We start from the raw sequence: 18,297 nt of genomic DNA on the forward strand, positions 1-18,297 counted from the left end.
CAGGTGTGGTGGCTCATGCCTGTAATCCCAGCACTTTGGGAGGCTGAAGCAGGAGGACTGCTTGAACTCAGGAGTTCAAGACCAGCCTGGGCAAGATGGTGAGACCTCATGTCTACTAAAAAAAAAAAAAAATAGCCAGGTGTAGTGGTGCATGCCTGTACTCCCAGCTACTGGGGAGGCTGAGATGGGAGGATTGCTTGAGCCCCAGAGGTTGAGGCTGCAGCGAGCCATGTTTGTGCCACTGCACTCCAGCCTGGACGACAGAGCAAGACCCTGTCTCAAAACAACAACAACAACAACAACAGCAAAGAATCTTGACCCTTACCTCACACTTGATGCAAAAGTTAACTCAAAATGGATCATAGGCCTAAATGTAAAACCTAAAACTATAAAACTTCTAGAAGAAAACAGGAGAAAATCTTTGTAACCTTAGGCTAGATGGTTCCCTTATTAGATAAGATACCAAAAGTACAATCCATAAAACAAAACATTGATAAATTGGGCCTCATTGAAATTAAGAACTTCTTCTATTCAAAAGACAAAATAATAGAAAGACAAGCCACAGACTGAAAGAAAATATTTGCAAATCACATATTTTATAAAAGACTTGTATACAGTATATAAAGAACCTTCAACGTCCCCAAATTTTTTAAAAACTCAACTTCTAAAATGGGCAAAACTTTTGAACAGACAGTTCATCAGAGAACATCTACAAATGGCAAATAAATTAGCAGAGTTGTTTGCTAAAACCAAAGCAAAACAAAATATCAAATGGCAAATAAGCATAGAAAAAGATATTCAACAGCATTAGTTATTAATTAAATGCAAATTCAGGCCAGGTGCGGTGGCTCATGCCTATAATCCAAGCACTTTGGGAGGCCGAGGCAGGTGGATCACCTGAGGTCAGGAGTTCGAGATCAGCCTGATCAACCTGGTGAAACCCAGTCTCTACTAAATACAAAAAAAAATTAGCCAGGCATGGTGGCACGTGCCTGTAATCCCAGCTACTTGAGAGGCCGAGGTAGGAGAACTGTGTGAACCTGGGATGCAGAGGTTGCAGTGAGCTGAGATTTTGCCATTGCACTCCAGCCTTGGCAACAAGAGTGAAACTCTGTCTTGGAAAAATAACTAAATAATAAATAAATAAATGCAAATTCAAACCACAATGAGATGCTACAACACACCTATTAGAATGGCTAAAGTTGGCCAGGCATGGTAGCTCACACCTGTAATCCCAGCACTTTGGGAGGCCGAGGTGGGTGGCAGGTCACGAGGTCAGGAGTTCAGGACCAGCCTGGCCAATATGGTGAAACCTGGTCTCTACTAAAAATACAAAAATTAGCCGGGCGTGGTGGCACATGCCTGCAGTCCCAGCTACTCAGGAGGCCGAGGCAGACGAATTGCTTGAACCCAGGAGGCGGAGGTTGTAGTGAGCAGAGATCGCGCCACTGCACTCCAGCCTGGGTGACAGAGCGAGACCCTGTCAAAAAAAAAAAAAGCTAAAGTTTAAAATGCTGACCAGACTCAAATGTTGTCAAGTAGGTAAAGAAACTGGAAAACTGGAATGTCCACATGTTGCTTACAAGAATGAAAAAAACTGAAAAATGGTACAAGCGCTTTGTTGTTTCTGTTTGTTTTGTTTTGTTTTTTAGAGACAGGGTCTCACAATGTTGCCCAGGCTGGTCTCAAACACCTGAGCTCAAGGGATCTTCCCACCTGGGCCTCCCAAAGTGCTGGGATTATAGGCGTGAGCCACCACGCCCAGCAATAAAACTGTTTAAAGAAATATTGGAGCCAGGCGAGGTGGCTCATGCCTGTAATCCCAGCACTTTGGGAGGCCAAGGTGGGTGGATCATCTGAGGTCAGTGGTTGGAGACCAGCCTGGCCAACATGGCAAAACCCCGTCTCTACTAGAAATACAAAAATTAGCCATGCATGGTGGTGCACGCCTGTAATCTTAGCTACTCGGGAGGCTGAGGTAGTAGAATCATTTGAACCCAGGAGGAGGAGGTTGCAGTGAGCCAAGATTGCACCACTGCACTCCAGCCTGGGTGACAGAGTGAGACTCTATCTCAAAAAAAAAAAAAAAGAAAAAAAAAATGTATGTGTATATATATATGTATGTATATATATGTGTATATATGTATATATGTATATATGTATATATGTGTATATATGTATGTATATATGTATATATATACATATGAGATGCTAGAAAACAATAAGAGATGCCTTCAGTCTTCTAAATGAGAATTATTTACAATCCAGAGCTCTATAACTAGCTACATCATTAATTTTGAGGGGCCAGCTGAGTTGGCTCATGCCTATAATCCCAGCACTTTGGGATGCCAAGACAGAAGGATTGCCTGAGCCCAGGAGTTCAAGACCAGCCTGGGCAACATAGTAAGGCCCTGTCTATTGAAAAATAATGTTTTTTTTTAAGTGTGAAGGCCGAATAGATTGTTTTGGACAAGTGTGGTCCCAAAAAATTTACTAGCCAAATTTACTAAGTTTCTTTGAACTTACTTGAGGGTGTAGCACTACTCTATGGTACCAGCAGGGTGGTACGAGCCCAAAGGTGGAATCGGGGAGATATACAGTCACATTCCTGTCAACAATGGACAGCATATTCGACGGTGGTTCCATGAAATTATAACACTAGACCGAGCGCGGTGGCTCACACCTGTAATCCCAGCACTTTGGGAGACCGAGGCACGTGGATCACCTGAGGTCAGGAGTTCAAGACTAGCCTGGCCAACATGGCAAAAGCCCGTCTCTATTACAAATACAAAAATTAGCTGGGTGTGGTGGTGGGCGCCTATAATCCCAGCTACCTGGGAGGCTGAGGCAGAGACAATTGCTTGAAGCCGGGAGGTGGAGGTTGCAGTGAGCCGAGATCATGCCACTGCACTCCAGTCTGGGAGACAGAGCAAGACTCTGTCTAAAAAAAAAAAAAAAGATTATAACACTGTATTTTTACTGTATCCTTTCTATGTTTAGATACACAAATACCTACCATTGTGTTACAACTGCCTACAGTAGTCCATATAGCACCATGCTGTACAGGTTTGTGACTTAGGAGCAATAGCCTACACCATATAGCCTAGGTGTTGTAGTAGGCTATACTATCTTGGTTTGTGTAAGTATGCTCTGAGATGTTCACACAACGATGCATTTCTCAGAACATAGTCCCATCACTAAGTGACAATTACATATATACATATACATATGCATTCCCTATTAAAGGTAGATTCTAATTTACTCTCTGATGCTAAGACAAACAGCACTATTCCAATAATTGATCACTCCTGTTTCTCCAGGGCATGCCTGTATCCCTCAGTCAGTGTTGGAGAGTCTTAATAATTCTATTTTTAAATTTTCAGATTTCATGCTGACATGCTCCTTAGTCTGCACTTGAAATTCCAGTGGACACTTGACATTGGAAAAGGTCTGGTCGGGGGACCTGTGAAAATCTCTAAATGGAGAATGCTTTCACTCACGATTTATCGCTATAAGCTATTTCTGCCTCAGAGATATAAACAACGCAGATCTTGGGATGGCAATGCAAAGCTTCCCCAAATTACAAATGACCAGATGCTGAGGGTCTTTAGGGTAGTTAACGAATTCTGGAAACCACCCATGTTATATCCTTTAAAATCTACTGTACAACATTTTCCATGCTTATTTTTTTCTCTTGATTTATTTGAAAAATCATGTTACTATTCAAACATATTTGCTGTTTCTCCCTGGAGATGGACTATATTTCTCTGCCACTTTATCAGTGCTTGGCCACGGCTTGCTTTGGCCAATTAAATGTGAGCAGAAGTGCCATATGCCACTCACTTCTAGGCAAAAGCTTTAAAAGCCAATGTATGCTTCATACTTCTGCATCCTATTGACAACAGGCAAACATTCTTCAACCAATAAAACATGAACAAAAATAGTGCCTAGCATTTGAGGCAGAAGCTTTAAAAACCAGTTCGTGCTTTGTCACTCGCTTCTTCCTCTGCCCTGATAAAGTTTAATGTTCCAGACAGAGGCTGCTATCAGCCTTGGCTGAAGAGTAAACAGGACATGTAGTGGAGGCACCACCGTGTTCATGTATCCAGTGAGAAACAACCTGTATTGTTGTAAGCTACTGAGGTTTTAAGGCTTGTTACTGTAGCATAACCTAGACTCTCCTCGTTGATACAGTTTCATTTTAGCGTGGCTTCTAGTATCTAGAGGCATTGCAATGTTATCAATAGGAATGGTTTGCAAAACTAGTCACAACCACAGTATGTGGATTTTTCTTTTCTTTCTTTTTTTTTTTAGACTGAGTCTCGCTCTGTCGCCCAGGCTGGAGTGCAGTGTCACAATCTCAGCTCACTGCAACCTCCACCTCCCAGGTTCAAGTGAGTCTCCCACCTCAGCCTCCCGAGTAGCTGAGATTACAGGCACCCGCCACCACGCCTGGCTAATTTTGTGTGTGTGTATTTTTTGTAGAGACAGGGTTTCACTATGTTGGCCAGGCTGGTCTTGAACTCCTGACCTCAGGTGATCTGCCTGTGAGCCACTGCACCCGGCCTTTTTTTTTTTTTTCGAGACAAAGTTTTGCTCTTCTTGCCCAGGCTGGAGTGCAATGGCACATTCTCAGCTCACTGCAACCTCTGCCTCCTGGGTTCAAGCGATTCTCCTGTCTCAGTCTCCCCAGTAGCTGAGATTACACGTGCCCGCCACCATGCCTTGCTACTTTTTGTATTTTTAGTAGAGATGGGGTTTCACCATGTTGGTCAGGCTGGTCTTGAACTCCTGACATCGGGTAATCTGCCCGTCTCGGCCTCCCAGAGTGCTGGGATTACAGGTGTGAGCCACCACACCCGGCCGAATTTTTCTTTTTTAACCTCTAAGAATCTTTCCCTGTCTTCTTTGGACAAGATCATCTCATTCATTCATTTCACAAATACCGAGAGCCAACCAAATGCCAGGCATTGGTGCTAAGTGGTAGGGAGAGCAATTAACAAGACAAACATACACCTTATGTCAGCAGAGGCTTTATTCTAGTGGAAAAGGCAGACAATAAACATATGACTGCATGATGATTTAAAAGCAACTGCGATAAGTGCTATAACAAGCTGATGAAGTCTAGGGTGTTAGCAGAACAATTAACAGTGGACATGACAAGCTCAGGGTCATCTTCACCTTCTGTGCCCCCAAATATAAGTGACCTGCTCAAAGTTACTCAACCAGTAAAAGAGGGGAAACAAAACTCTGTCTTCCTACTTAGGGATTCTCTGGTCTTTGGACCAAACCTTGGAATATAACTTACATTTGGGCCAATAGCCTTGCTTTCCCTATTTATACTCATAGGGAAAGCCAGCTGGAATATGCATGAATCAACATTCTAACCTCAGAGATATATTTCTAAAATTCAAAACAGAAGTTATCACTGATACTTGGTTCAGTTGAACGACTGTGTTCATGAAAGTTGATACCATTGCCATTCCTTGATTTTTACAAGCATAGCAAAGTTAAAACGTTCAACACACCCAGAATGGGCAATAAATGGATGTGTTGGAATGGTCCTCCTCATGCTGGCACTTCAACAACACAGCAAGCTATGTACTTTTGAACAGGGGTTGGAACATTTTTCCTGAAAGTGATCTTCAATCTTGCAATTTTTCCAAATTCTTTTATTTTGCCATAATCTATTAATTATTCTACTTGGCATTATTGAATGCAAAATAAGTTTACTAAGCACCTACTATGTGCCAAACCCTAGGAATACAGGGAAAAGTAAGTCTCTGCTCTAAAGTAACTGACAGTCTAGGAGAGAAGTCATTAACAAATAAAAAACTATGCTTTGGTTATTGGTCAAGTATTCCTCATACTTCTTCAGAATGCCCAAAGCTCTCTTGGCATAATGACACAGTGAGGGGTGGTGAGGGTGGGGTCATCAAGGAAAGTTATATGGGACTGTTTTCCCCAAGAAAGGGTCTTGCTCTGTCACCCACGCTGTACTGCAGTGGCGGGATCATAGCTCACTGCAGCCTTGACCTCCAGGGCTCAGGTGATCCTCCCCCTCCGGCCTCCCAAGTAGCTGGGACTACAGGTGTATGCCACCACGCCCAGCTAATTATATTTTTTGTAGAGACGGGGTCTCACTATGCTGCCTAGGCTGGTCTTGAACTTCTGGGCTCAAGAGTTCTGCCTGCCTTGCCCTCCCAAACTGCTAAGATTACAGGCGTGAGCTACTGCACCCGGCCCATATTGGATTTTATTTCCTTTTCTTGGTGCTCATCTTCCTTCACAACTTCAAGATGGGCATAAGATGTTTGACAACATGGTTCTTCATTAAGTCCAACTCCTTATCATAATAGGGCTTGGGAAATATTCAACACGAGGGCAATCATGCTAACACAAAAATGGGCGCCCCCTAAACCTTGTTACTTGTTTGCTCACTTATAAGAAAAGCCAACTCAAAGGCTCAACTGAATTCTAGCACTAAGATTCCTTCCTTGCTGTAGAAGATCTATACCTGGTCACTTCCATGAAAGTTACATAGGCGTTCCAAGAAGCCTCCTGCAATGCAGTTGTGACTCAGCAGGTATGCGAGTAATGACGGTCCTGTGGTATTTCCTGCACCCCCAGAGTCCCAGAGTTTGTGAAGGACCGTGTAAGAGGACACCACGCTGGCTTTTCAGTGGGCGCGTCCCTCCTGGGGGCGTCACCAGGCAACCCCAGGCGGAAGTGGCGGCGGCCCATCCTCATGCAAATTGCAGTGTAAGAACTGGGGCCCGGGACTCCCCGCAAATGTGGGGCACTGACATTCTGTGATGCTGTCCCAATGCCCTTTCAAAGCGCTCAGCCCCCAAATTCCCAACCAACAGCCATTTCAGGGAGGGGCTGCCCAGGACCAGGCTTTTGATGAACCACGACTGTTCGGGGTGCCGTCTTGGGAGAGCCACGTCAGTCCCTCCGAGATTCCAAACGGCCGACAGCGGACACCTCGGGACCACATCCGAGCCTCGGGGACCTGTCGACGCCATCGACGATCCTGGACCAAATCCCGCCCGGGAAGGGAAGGGTCGCGACCAGACCCTGGAGACCGACGGCTGTCTGGCGATCTGAGCCCACCCCGGCGCTGCCGTCCCGCCCCCACTTCCGATCGGTCGAAGGTCACGTGCCCTGACCCCGCCCCGCAGACGCGGCTCCTCTAGCTGAGACCGTCCCGGCTTTCGCTTCCGCCGGAAGTAGGGAGACTTTCCTTTTCCGGCTACGGGTCCCCAAGCGGAGCGGGAGGCCGGACCGGGGAGCCGAGCGGCGGCGTCGGCGGCGTCGGCGGCGGGGGCGACGGCGGCGGGGGCGGTAATGGCGGAGCTGGTGCAGGGGCAGAGCGCTCCTGTGGGGATGAAGGCCGAGGGCTTCGTGGATGCCCTGCACCGGGTCCGGCAGGTACGGGCGCAGCCGGCTGGCAGGAGCACGAGATCCCGAGGCGGGGCCTGGCGGGCGGGGAAGAGGGGTTCGGGCCTCGGGGCGGGAGGCAGCCTGAACCGACGTCTCAGCCGGGCCGGGCCGTTCCATGGGGTTCCTACAACCGGGAGGAGCTGGGGGGATAAGGCGCCACTGCGAGGCCCAGGCCCGGCCTGTCGGGCGGGTCTCCCAGGTGCCTGAAGTCGCTGGGAAAGGGTTTGCTTAGAGCGTCTGGCCCCATCGTGCCCCAGCGGCCAGCCTGGACCCACAGTGTAGCTAGCGCGGGGTTCTGAACCTCTCGAGGGGAGGGGTCCGGAAAGCCCACGGGGAGGATCTGGGTGTAGACATAAAGCAGCTGTCTCACGCCCAGTAGCTTGTTAAAACTTGGGGAACGTCGTCTTTAGACTTTCTGTTGAGTAGAAGGAACTTGAGGGCATCTTATATGTGAGGGTGCTCTTTGGAGAGGTGAGAGAGGGAGGTGTTACATGTGTGGGGGTGGTCCCCAAGATGTAGAAATTTCTCATGGCATGCTTGCCTCTGCTGGGGAGAATGATATGGCCTCATTCCGACATTGAAACTTTACTCTCTGACAATGTCGTGCATTTTGTCAGAGTTAAATTAACTGGGTTTTAAAAGGCTCCAGGCTTCCCCAGAGAATGAATATGGGACCTGCCAAAAATACTTATTGGCTTCTGGCATGGTACTTAGAACAGAACGTGTTCTTCAGTTGTATCTAAAACTTACTTACAAGTTAGCCCTAACACTTAAACTTCCTGTCTTAAGTGTCTTATGTCCTCCTCTCTTCTTATGTAATTGTAAGCGCACTGATACTTTAAAAGTTGGGCTGTAACTAATTACTGCTTGATTCCTAACAGAAAGCTACAGGAGTCATTGTATTAGAAGAAGGTCTTCACTCGGGCGCTTGAAGATATGGTCTTTACATCTCTTTCCAGTATTCCAGGGGAGGGAACCCTACCTGTTTCCCTGATACTGACTTTTCATGTTATATATTGATGCTCCTATAGACATTATATTGGATCCCAGAACTTTCCAAACCTGTGGTTCCACCTAAAATTTTATCTGATGAATTGTTACTTTACTGCCTAGGTGCCAACCAGTACAGTAGTGAGTATCCATCTTACTTAGACTTCAGATCCACCCATGGCTGTAATGGATGAACATGCCACCCAGCTCCCCTTCCACCACTCTGCTTGCTGGCGTGTTACAGTGCTCTCCTCTACAGTACAGGGTCCTGAACCTTGTTTCTCACTGGCTACTAATATGTAATGGCTTTCGCTCTGTGCTGATGTGTGACAGTCACCTTGTTGGCCTTCTGTGTCCGGGAAGAATTATAGTCACTGCCCTAAAGGGCTCAGATCCTCAGTTTGCAGAAGGCCTGTAGTTGAACATAAAGTGAATTTTGAACCATTGAGAAGACATTCCGCTTCTCTTGAGCCAGTGGTTGAACTCATATTCTTGGACAACCTGCTCCAGAGGGAGACCCTCTGTTAAATGCTGACCTAATGTGGATTGTTGAAGCAGTGGTGTTTACTACTAGCAGTGAAAACTTCATTGGAATTGTTCTCAGCTCTGAAATGCACCATTGACTGGAGCAGTAATAAGCCCAATGGAGACAGGGCTGTAAGTGTGTTCCTTCTGAATGTTAACAGCTGGAGGTCCATACTATCTCCAAGGATTTGATGGCCTTTAAAAACTAAAGAAAAAAACAGGTTGGTCGGTAATTTTAGGTTTATTGTATGTAGATTTGCATTGGGCAAGAATGGAATGTTAGAAATCTGTAATACTGTATGCTGATGGTAAACTTACTAAAAGGATCTCATTTGGGCATCTGGAAGGTGATAGTTCTGTTTCTTTGTTATGTACACAGCATGTTACAGAGATGTGATTTTTCTCCCCATTAAACAGAACTAAAAGACAGTATATTTATTTAAATACAAAGCTTTTTCCCCTTTTATGTCTCCTCATAAACCCCAGAGACAGTCTGTAAGGCCCTCTTAAATTTGTCAAAGAGCAGTAAAGTGTCTCATGCTCAGTTTTCTAGCAGAGCGTAATAGAGTCTCAGTTGACCCTGCTGGGATTTGAACCTGCAGTTTCTATTAAGTCTGGTGTGTGAAGTCCAACACCTTATCAACTAGGCTTTCCCTCTGACATCTTGAAGCCTCCGTGTATATCCTTTGGGCTCTTTGCAGCAAAGTGCATCAGTTGTTAGTTTACTCTGAGCATGGTATTCTTAGATTGAAAAGAAGTCTCTGAAGATGTCAAATAAAATATAAACATTTTCCCCAGCAGTGTGAAGTCTAGTGAATTAATGTTTGGCACAAGCAGGTAATTTACATCCATTCTATAGGGTAGTAGAAATGTGATCTGGGCAAGTCACAGTGGCTCATGCTTGTAACCTCAGCACTTGGGAGGCTGAGGTAGGAGGATGGCTTGAGCTCAGGGATTTGATACCAGCCTGGGCAACATAGCGAGACCTTGTCTCTACTAAAAATTTAAAAAATTAGCTGGATGTGGTGGCCCACCCCTGCAGTCTCAGCTGTTTGGGAGGCTGAAGCAAGAGGCTAGCTTGAGCATGGAGATCAAGGCTGCAGTGAGCTGTGATCGCTCTGCTGCATTCCAGCCTGAGTGACAGAGCGAGACGCTGTCTCAAAAAAAAAAAAAAAAAGAAATGTGATCTCACTCAGTTCCATGGATGAAGATCTAAAAACTGCTGGATATTAAAAAACATCTTGTCCTTTTCCCAAGTCATTGACTGGTTAGCAGAAGTAGTGTTTCTTCAACTAGTTCAGATAAGACAAAATCCTGAGTAGTTCATCCTGTTCCACGGCCGTCCTCTGCACTTCTATCCTGACTGTCTGCCCGGGTTACAAGGGGACCTCTGGATGAGTAGATCCAAGTCTGGTTTATGTTGTTCCATTCTCCTAAAAAGTATTTTTAAATGTTCCTAGAAAGTCTACCATTGATAATTTAGTAGCACCTGTCATCATGCATGAGCAATCCCATGTTAGGATAGTGCCACAGTGCATTATAGGTTGACAGCAGCCTTCCACAAGCTGGACCAGCTAGCTGTCTGCCAGTTATCGCCTAAATAGAAATTGTTCTCCGAGAAACTACTAATACTTTTTAGGACTTTACAAAGCATTAGATCTGTTTTGATCTAGATAGACCCACTCAATGCCTCTGGATTGTATAACTACAGCATATAATGTTGATACAGAATGCAGTCTAAATGGTGCTTCATGGAGTTCAGCATCATGGTGGCACTACACTCAAATGAGTGTGACCAAGCCATTGTAGAATCAGTAGAAAGTAACCTTTTGACAGATTTTTAGGCCCGAACCTCTTCTTCACTGGCACCTATTTTGGGGAATTGTTGATTGGTGTGGGGCCTCAGAAGTTCCACAGTCCTCCTGAAAATCTCTCCCAGTGCTGCTGTTTCACACTTTAAGCCTGAGCAGTAGATAATTTGGGATGTGTGCTGTATATCCTGGGCTGATTTAGAACTTTAATGCTTTAAGATTCTGACTTTTTAGAACAAGCACTAAGTTTCCTTTTAAGAGAACACTGTATATCTACCATTAAAAAAAAAGCCTCCATTCATTGGCCAGTGGGTTCGCCCTGCAAGGCTCATTTAACACATGGTTTTGACTCCTGGTTCAGTCAAGTGTACTGAACACTCAAGAGATCTAAATGGTACTCCACTGAGACTGTCTTGTACATGTCCAGTGATTGAATAGCTCAAGTCAGCATTTCACAAGGGACTAACTCCTGCCTGTACACTCATTTTAGCTTTCGTAAACACTCGAAGGAAACTAGTGTCTGCAGGAAATCCATGGGCCGCTCCTGTAGCTTTACATTGTTGGGACCCAGTAGAGTACCTGGCAGAGTGAGTCTTCCTTAAAGGGTTTTGGTGACGTCACTGAGTGTGCATGCGCCACCACATGTTAATGGAAGTGCTGAACTTCACACTGGGTATTGGAAAGTAGATAGTAAATAAACTATATATTCCACTGTTTGTCTCTAAGGCTTTTCTCATTTGCAGGTGAGAACATTTATAATGTGATAATTTATCATATAATTATTTTGGGGTAGAGACAGGGTCTCACTATGTTGCCCAGGCTGGTCTCCAACTCCTGGCCTCAAGCAATCCTCCTACCTCAGCCTTTCAAAGTGCTGGGGTGGGTATGAGGCACCATGCCCCCATGCCTGGCTGTCTTTATTTTAAAATCTGATAGCCCATGTGTATTACCAAACTTTGGTTTCTTCTGAAGCACCAGTTATTTCATAGATAGAAATTTACTTAGACCACAGTTCTCAAACTTGTGGCCTGTGAGCTATAGAAGACTTACTGTGGGCCTGCAGGCATGCTTTCTTTGACCCACACAGCACCAACGCTTAAAAACTAGAGTGATTTTTGGCTGGGCACGGTGGCTCACGCCCGTAATCCCAGCACTTTGGGAGGCTGAGGTGGGCGGATCACTTGAACTCAGGAGTTTGAGACCAGCCTGGTCAACATGGCGAAACCCCGTCTCTGCTAAAAATACAAAAATTAGCTGGGCGTGGTAGCAGGCGCCTGTAATCCCAGCTACTCAGGAAGCTGAGGTGGGAGAATAGCTTGAACCTGGGAGGCGGAGGCTGCAGTGAGCCGAGATTGCGCCGTTGCATTCAAGCCTGAGTGAAGAGTAAAACTTTGTCTCAAAAAACAAAAAACTAGAGTGATTTTGCATTTAAAAAAAAAAAAGCGAGATTTCGGGCTGGGCATGGTGGCTAACGCCTCTAATCCCAGCACTTTGGGAGGCTGAGGCAGGTGGATCACTTGAGGTCAGGAGTTTGAGACCAGCCTGGCCAACATGGCAAAACCCCGCCTCTACTAAAAATACAAAAATTAGCTGGGCGTGGTGGCACATGCCTGTAATCCCAGCTACTCGGGAGGCTGAGGCAGGAGAATTGCTTAAACTCGGGAGGTGGAGGTTGCAGTGAGCTGGGATGGTGCCACTGCCCTCCAGCCTGGGCAACAGAGCAAGACTCCATCTCAAAAAGAAAAAAAGTTTCAGTCAGGTACTGTGGCTCATGCCTGTAATCCCAGCACTTTGGGAGGCCAAGGCAGGCAGATCACTTGAGGGCAGGATGGGACCAACCTGGCCAACATGGTGAAACCCTGCCTCCACTTAAAATACAAAAATGAGTCAGGCGTGGTGGCATGCACCTGTAATCCCAGCTACTTGAGAGGCTGAGCCACGATAATTGCTTGAACCTGGGAGACAGAGGTTGCAGTGAGTGGAGATTGCATCATTGCACTCCAGCCTGGGCGACAGAGTGAGACTCTGTCTCAAAAAAAAAAGATTTCTAGTTTCCCTAGAAAAGATCTGGCCACACTGCTCCCACAGCCTGCACAGCGATAATTGGTAGGAGCTGAGTAGCTGTTGCATTTTTGACATGAGGCATTCACACTCTCCGGGTTGTCTTCATTCCCGCCATCTTGCTATTGTTTTATACTGTTCTTTGGGATGCCTAATTGACAGTTTTTTACTTATTTTTTTGTAAATTGTGAGTCAGTCGTCTCTGGTTTTTATTTGAAATTTCTAATGGAAAGAGCTCTGGATGGAGAGGTAGGAGGTCTGAGTCGCCTTTAAGCCGATGCATGACCTTGGGCTGGGTTGGCCTTTCCTAGCATTTGATCTATAGGCTGTTTAAAGATCTTCCGTGGAAAAGAAATCTTGGGTAGTTAAGTTTGGGGAATACAAGATTAAATAAAGGTGAATTGGCTTCTTTACTGTAGGACTTCTCAGAACCTTTAACATGCTTATGTGCATTAACTCCTACAGGGTTTAGGGTGTGTTTTGTAAATGTCCTGAAGTTAGATCACTTCATGCCCTCTTTCCATGGAACCAAATCACATTCTGTGCATCAAACGTCAGGAAACGTGGAGCTAGATAATTTCAGCAGTCCCTTCAAACCCTTAGACATTCACAGCGTCCATCTAATTGGATCTGGAAAAAGCTCACCATGTTATTTGTGCTTTCTCATGTTGTATCTGCTGTCTATTCATACTCCCCTCTCTCTCCTTATTTTCTCTGTAGTCTTTATTCTGATAACTTTATCTTAGAATCATCCCAATTGAAAATGCTCTGCATTTGGAGTTTCGTTATAAAGATTTTGTTTGTTGGTTTTGGGTTTTCTTGAGACAAAGTCTTGCTATGTTGTCCAGGCTGGAATGCAGTGGCACGATCACAGCTCAGTGCAGCCTGGATCTCCTGGGCTCAAGGGATCCTCGCACGTCAGACTCCCAAGTAGCTGGCATGCACCGCCGTTCCCAGCCTACATTTTTATTCTAATACCAGATGGTTACAGATCACTTGCAAGACTGAGTAGTGTGATTAGAAGTAGTGATTTGATTTAGATTACTTACAATTAATTGAAGATCTGCTGAGTCCAAGGCCCCTTGCTGGATGCTGAGCCAGTACAAAGATAAGTAAGACAAGTTTGTAAGTGGTTTTATCTTATTGTGGAATTCAGTCTTCCACCAGGTAAGACAGGACCGGGGCTATTAATTCTCTCTCTCTCTTTTTTTTATAAATTGAGACAGGATCTCTGTCTGTCACCCAGGCTGGAGCGCAGTGGCGCAGTCTCGGCTCACTGCAACCTCTGCCTCTCAGGCTCAAGCGATCCTCCTGCCTCGGCCTCCCCAGTAGCTGCCACCATGCCCAGCTAATAAGGGCTATTAATTCTCATTTTATATTTGAAAATAATGACCCAGAGGGAGATAAAGCAGTTTTCTCAGAGGTACATATAGTTGATATATGCAGTAGTTCACGGACCCATGCCCTCTGCATTTTAGGAAGGACTTGGTTCCTTAGCAGAGGTAGTTGGGTGGTTTTTCATCTCAAAGAGGTGGCTGAAGCAGCAGTCTTTTTTTTTTTTTTTTTGAGACGGAGTCTCGCTCCATTGCCCAGGCTGGAGTGCAGTGGCGTGATCTTCTCGGCTCACTGCCAGCTCAGCCTCCCAGGTTCACGCCATTCTCCTGCCTCAGCCTCCTGAATAGCTAGGACTACAGGTGCCCGCCACCATGCCTGGCTGATTTTTTGTGTTTTTAGTAAAGATGGGGTTTCACCGTGCTAGCCAGGATGGTCTCAAACTCCTGACCTCGTGATCCACCCGCCTCAGCCTCCCAAAGTGCTGGGATTACAGGCGTGAGTCTCCACACCTGGCTTTTTTTTTTTTTTTTTTTTTTGAGATGGAGTCTCACTCTGTCACCAGGCTGGAGGGCAGTGGCATGATCTCGGCTCACTGCAACCTCCACCTCCCGGGTTCAAGTGATTCTCCTGCCTCAGCCTCCCAAATAGCTCGGACTACAGGCGTGCACCATCACGCCTAGCTAATTTTTGTATTTTTTGTACAGATGGGGTTTCACCATGTTGGCCATGATGGTCTCGATCTCCTGACCTCATGATCCACCGCCTTGGTCTCCCAAAGTGCTAGGATTACAGGTGTGAGCCACCGAGCCCAGCCTATCAGTCTTTAAACAGATCATTGGAGGATTGTTGGTGGAATTCGATGGAATGGAAAGGGAAAGCTAATGGGCGTGTCACATTTAGGGCCTTTGGTGGGAGTGACCCACCTGGAACAGTATTTCAGCATAGAGTGATCATCTTAGCATTCTGCCTACAGGTGGGCCTCTCCATATCCACTTTAAATTTAGCAGGTGTTTAATGAGCACCTTCTATGTGCCAAGCATTTTGCTATGCATTAGGGAAGTTCTTTAACTTTTTCAGAACGTGGACCTTTCTGAGACTCCTGAAACTTTGAACTACTCCCCAGAAATATTTAAATAGTTTGGGATGTAATTTTGGGAAGTCATGAATTCTCTAAAACTAAACCCTGGGGCTCCTAATTAAGGACTCTGTCTTAAGGATACCAAGATGATGGAGACAGATCCAATCCTCAGCTCTGATAGTGGGGAGACAGTATAACCAACATAACATACTCAGTGAGAGTATGCTATTTAGATGTAGTTTATAAGGTGATTTGCAAACACAAATGTGGGAGTATTTAATTCTGCCTAAGCATAGGAGAGATGAGGTTGTCAGGAAAACCTCCCAAGAAGAGCTGCATCTTATTCAATTGTCATAGAATTCTTTATTTCAGTTATTGCAAGTAAGCAGGGCAGGATCAGCCGGGGCTCCATCTCTGATGACAACAATAGTTCTCATTCATCGAGCCCATGTTGTGCTGGGTGCCAGGCAAGGATTCTTATATATGTTCTTTCATTTGATGGTCACAAAACTCCCGGGGAGTGGCATTGTGATGTGATTATTAAGAGACAAACTTGAGGTTCAGACAGTATGAGTTCAAGTTCTGGTTCTGCCACTTACTAGTTTGGCTTTGGACAAGTTATTTAACTTCTTTCAGTCTTAGTTTTCTCATCTGTATGCAGAAATAGTTGATGATAGTAATAATTTTAAAAACAATAGTATTAGAAATTAGGAGGTTACCCTGGGTGGTGGGGTGGGTAGTGACTAAAGGGGGCATGAGGCAGACTTCTGGGGTCCTGGTGATGTTTCTTGATCTAGGTGCTAGTTGCATAGGTATTTTAGTGTCCAAAAATTCAGTGAGCTATAAACTTATGATCCATGTATTTTTCTGTGTCATTGTTCTTCAATAAGAGGTTAAAATAGCAAGCATTTCTGGTTGCTTACTGTGCACCTGGCATTGTTTCTAGTGCTTTACATTTGTTATCTTGTTATCCGTGTGGATACAATTCCAGGCAAACTGGTTCCAAGTCCCACAGTAAGGAGAATAGTAGCTACTTTAGAAGGTCACTGTGACAATTAAATGAGGGCACTGTCAGGCACTTAGTAGGCAATATGTTTGATGCACTGTCTTCTTTGTAACATTAGGTAGTGGGATGCAGGACTGGGACCTGCCCCTGGGGCCCATGACTCCAAGCCTGTCTTAGGAACTTGTTCTTTGCCACGGGGCTACTTCCCTGGCTGCATACTGTTTCTTGCCACTGTGGGGAGTAGAGTCTTGCAGTCCAACCTACCTTTCTCCCAGGCAGGACCTCTCTGGGTGGCTGTGCCACGCAGGGTCTGGGGAAGCAAGTTGGGTCCCACACCCTCGATGCTGGTGTGAGCCTTCACCTCTGCTTGCTGTATCCATGCCAATCAACAGGATCCCTGTTGAGTAGCAGGGACACGTATGTGGATGGCATTCAGGTGGCTTTGCCTATTTCTAATTGGTATAGAGTTCTAATAAGTATGAAGTTGGGCTATTTGCAACTTGTTATTTGGATTTATGAGGTGATCTACTTTGGTTATGAAACTTGTCAGAGAATTTTAGTCTTGAAAATGTGTACTGGAAATAATTAATTGTCATGTTTTCTAACTTTAGTGATCTGTGTACCACCTTTATGATTTTTGCCATATCATTGAACCTTCAATAGACTATTTAATATTCTTAAATTTAGATTATTTATTTATTTATTTATTTTGAGACGGAGTCTTGCTGTGTCACCAGGCTGGAGTGCAATGACTCGGTCTCGGCTCATTGCAATCTCCACCTCCTGGGTTCAAGCAGTTCTCCTGCCTCAGCCTCCTGAGTAGCTGGGATTATTGGCATGCACCACTATGCCCAGCTAATTTTTGTATTTTTAGTAGAGACGAGGTTTCACCATGTTGGCCAGGCTGGTCTTGAACTCCTGAGTTCAAGTGGTCCACCAGCCTTGGCATCCCAAAGTGCTGGGATTACAGGCATGAACCACCGCACCCAGCCAGGTTTATTTTAAATATGTATGCATACACACACACACACACACACACACACACACACACACACACATATACACATACATATATATACACATATATATACATATATATATGTATTTTTTTTTTTTTAAGGGACAGGGTCTTGCTCTTACACAGGCTATGGTGTGGTGGCTTAACCATAGTTCACTATAACTTTGAACTCCTGGGCTCAAGGGATCCTCCTGCCTCAGCCTCCGAAGAAGCTAAGGCTACAGGCTCACACCACCACACTCAGCTAGGTTTTTTTGTTTTTGTTTTTGTAGAGATAAAGCCTCGCTATGTTGCCCAGGCTGATGTCAAACTTTGGGCTCAAACGATCCTCCTACCCCAGCCTTCCAAGTGCTGGGATTACAGATATGAGCCACCACACCTGGCCTATGTAATTTTTTTTTTTTTTTTTTTAGCCTGTGACATACCCCCAAGGAGATCCTGAGAACACATGCCTCTAAAATGTTTTTTAAAAGGGAATAAGTCAGTATCATAAGTGGAAAACTTTGTCATGCATAGAAGGTAATTGTAAGAACAATGGAAGTTTAAAAACATTCATCTATGTACCTCCCAAGATCACCTTGTGCATTTTTCTTGGGAAAACACTGGTTTAGTCTGCCTCTGCATTTTACAGGTGAAGACACCAAGGAGCAAGGCTCTTAAAGGTATTGCCCAAGGTCACATGCGGGAAGAAGTGGCTGGAAAATCAGGACTGTTGACTGATTCCTGGTCCAGTACTCTCCTCCCCTGAGTTCCCAGTAACTACTGGTAGTTAAGTGTCTGTGACGTTGATTTATTTTTCATTTATCACTGTGCTTAAAATAGCATGGGTAGTGAGATAACCCATTTGCCTCCCCCTAAAAAGGGGAAAAATAACTTGTGTGGTAGAAAATTGGTAGCAGAGTCCTCTCAAGGTCACGCTTGCACATAAGGAGGAGAGTGGCCTTGGTTTTGTGGACCATCCTGGCTTTTATCTCCTGGCCTACAGCATTATGAACTGAGGACTGTACCTCACTTCCCTTAAGTAACT

General features: G+C 45.1%; 1 protein-coding gene across 4 annotated transcripts in view; it reads left to right on the forward strand.

The window, feature by feature from the left end:
- The first annotated feature begins 5,020 nt into the window (after positions 1-5,020).
- Positions 5,021-18,297, forward strand: part of FUBP3 (far upstream element binding protein 3) — a 61,245-nt gene continuing 47,968 nt past the window's right edge. For 2 of the 4 annotated variants that reach the window (XM_054500784.2, XM_054500786.2), the window contains exon 1: positions 5,021-7,434. In XM_054500784.2, the coding sequence (XP_054356759.1) occupies positions 7,351-7,434 (84 nt within the window). In that variant the 5' untranslated portion in view covers positions 5,021-7,350. The remainder of the gene's footprint in view (positions 7,435-18,297) is intronic. The other 2 variants (XM_063649957.1, XM_054500785.2) reach the window with 2 other exon arrangements.

Source organism: Pongo pygmaeus, chromosome 13, assembly GCF_028885625.2.
Source record: "Pongo pygmaeus isolate AG05252 chromosome 13, NHGRI_mPonPyg2-v2.0_pri, whole genome shotgun sequence".
NCBI classification, from domain to species: Eukaryota; Metazoa; Chordata; class Mammalia; order Primates; family Hominidae; genus Pongo; species Pongo pygmaeus.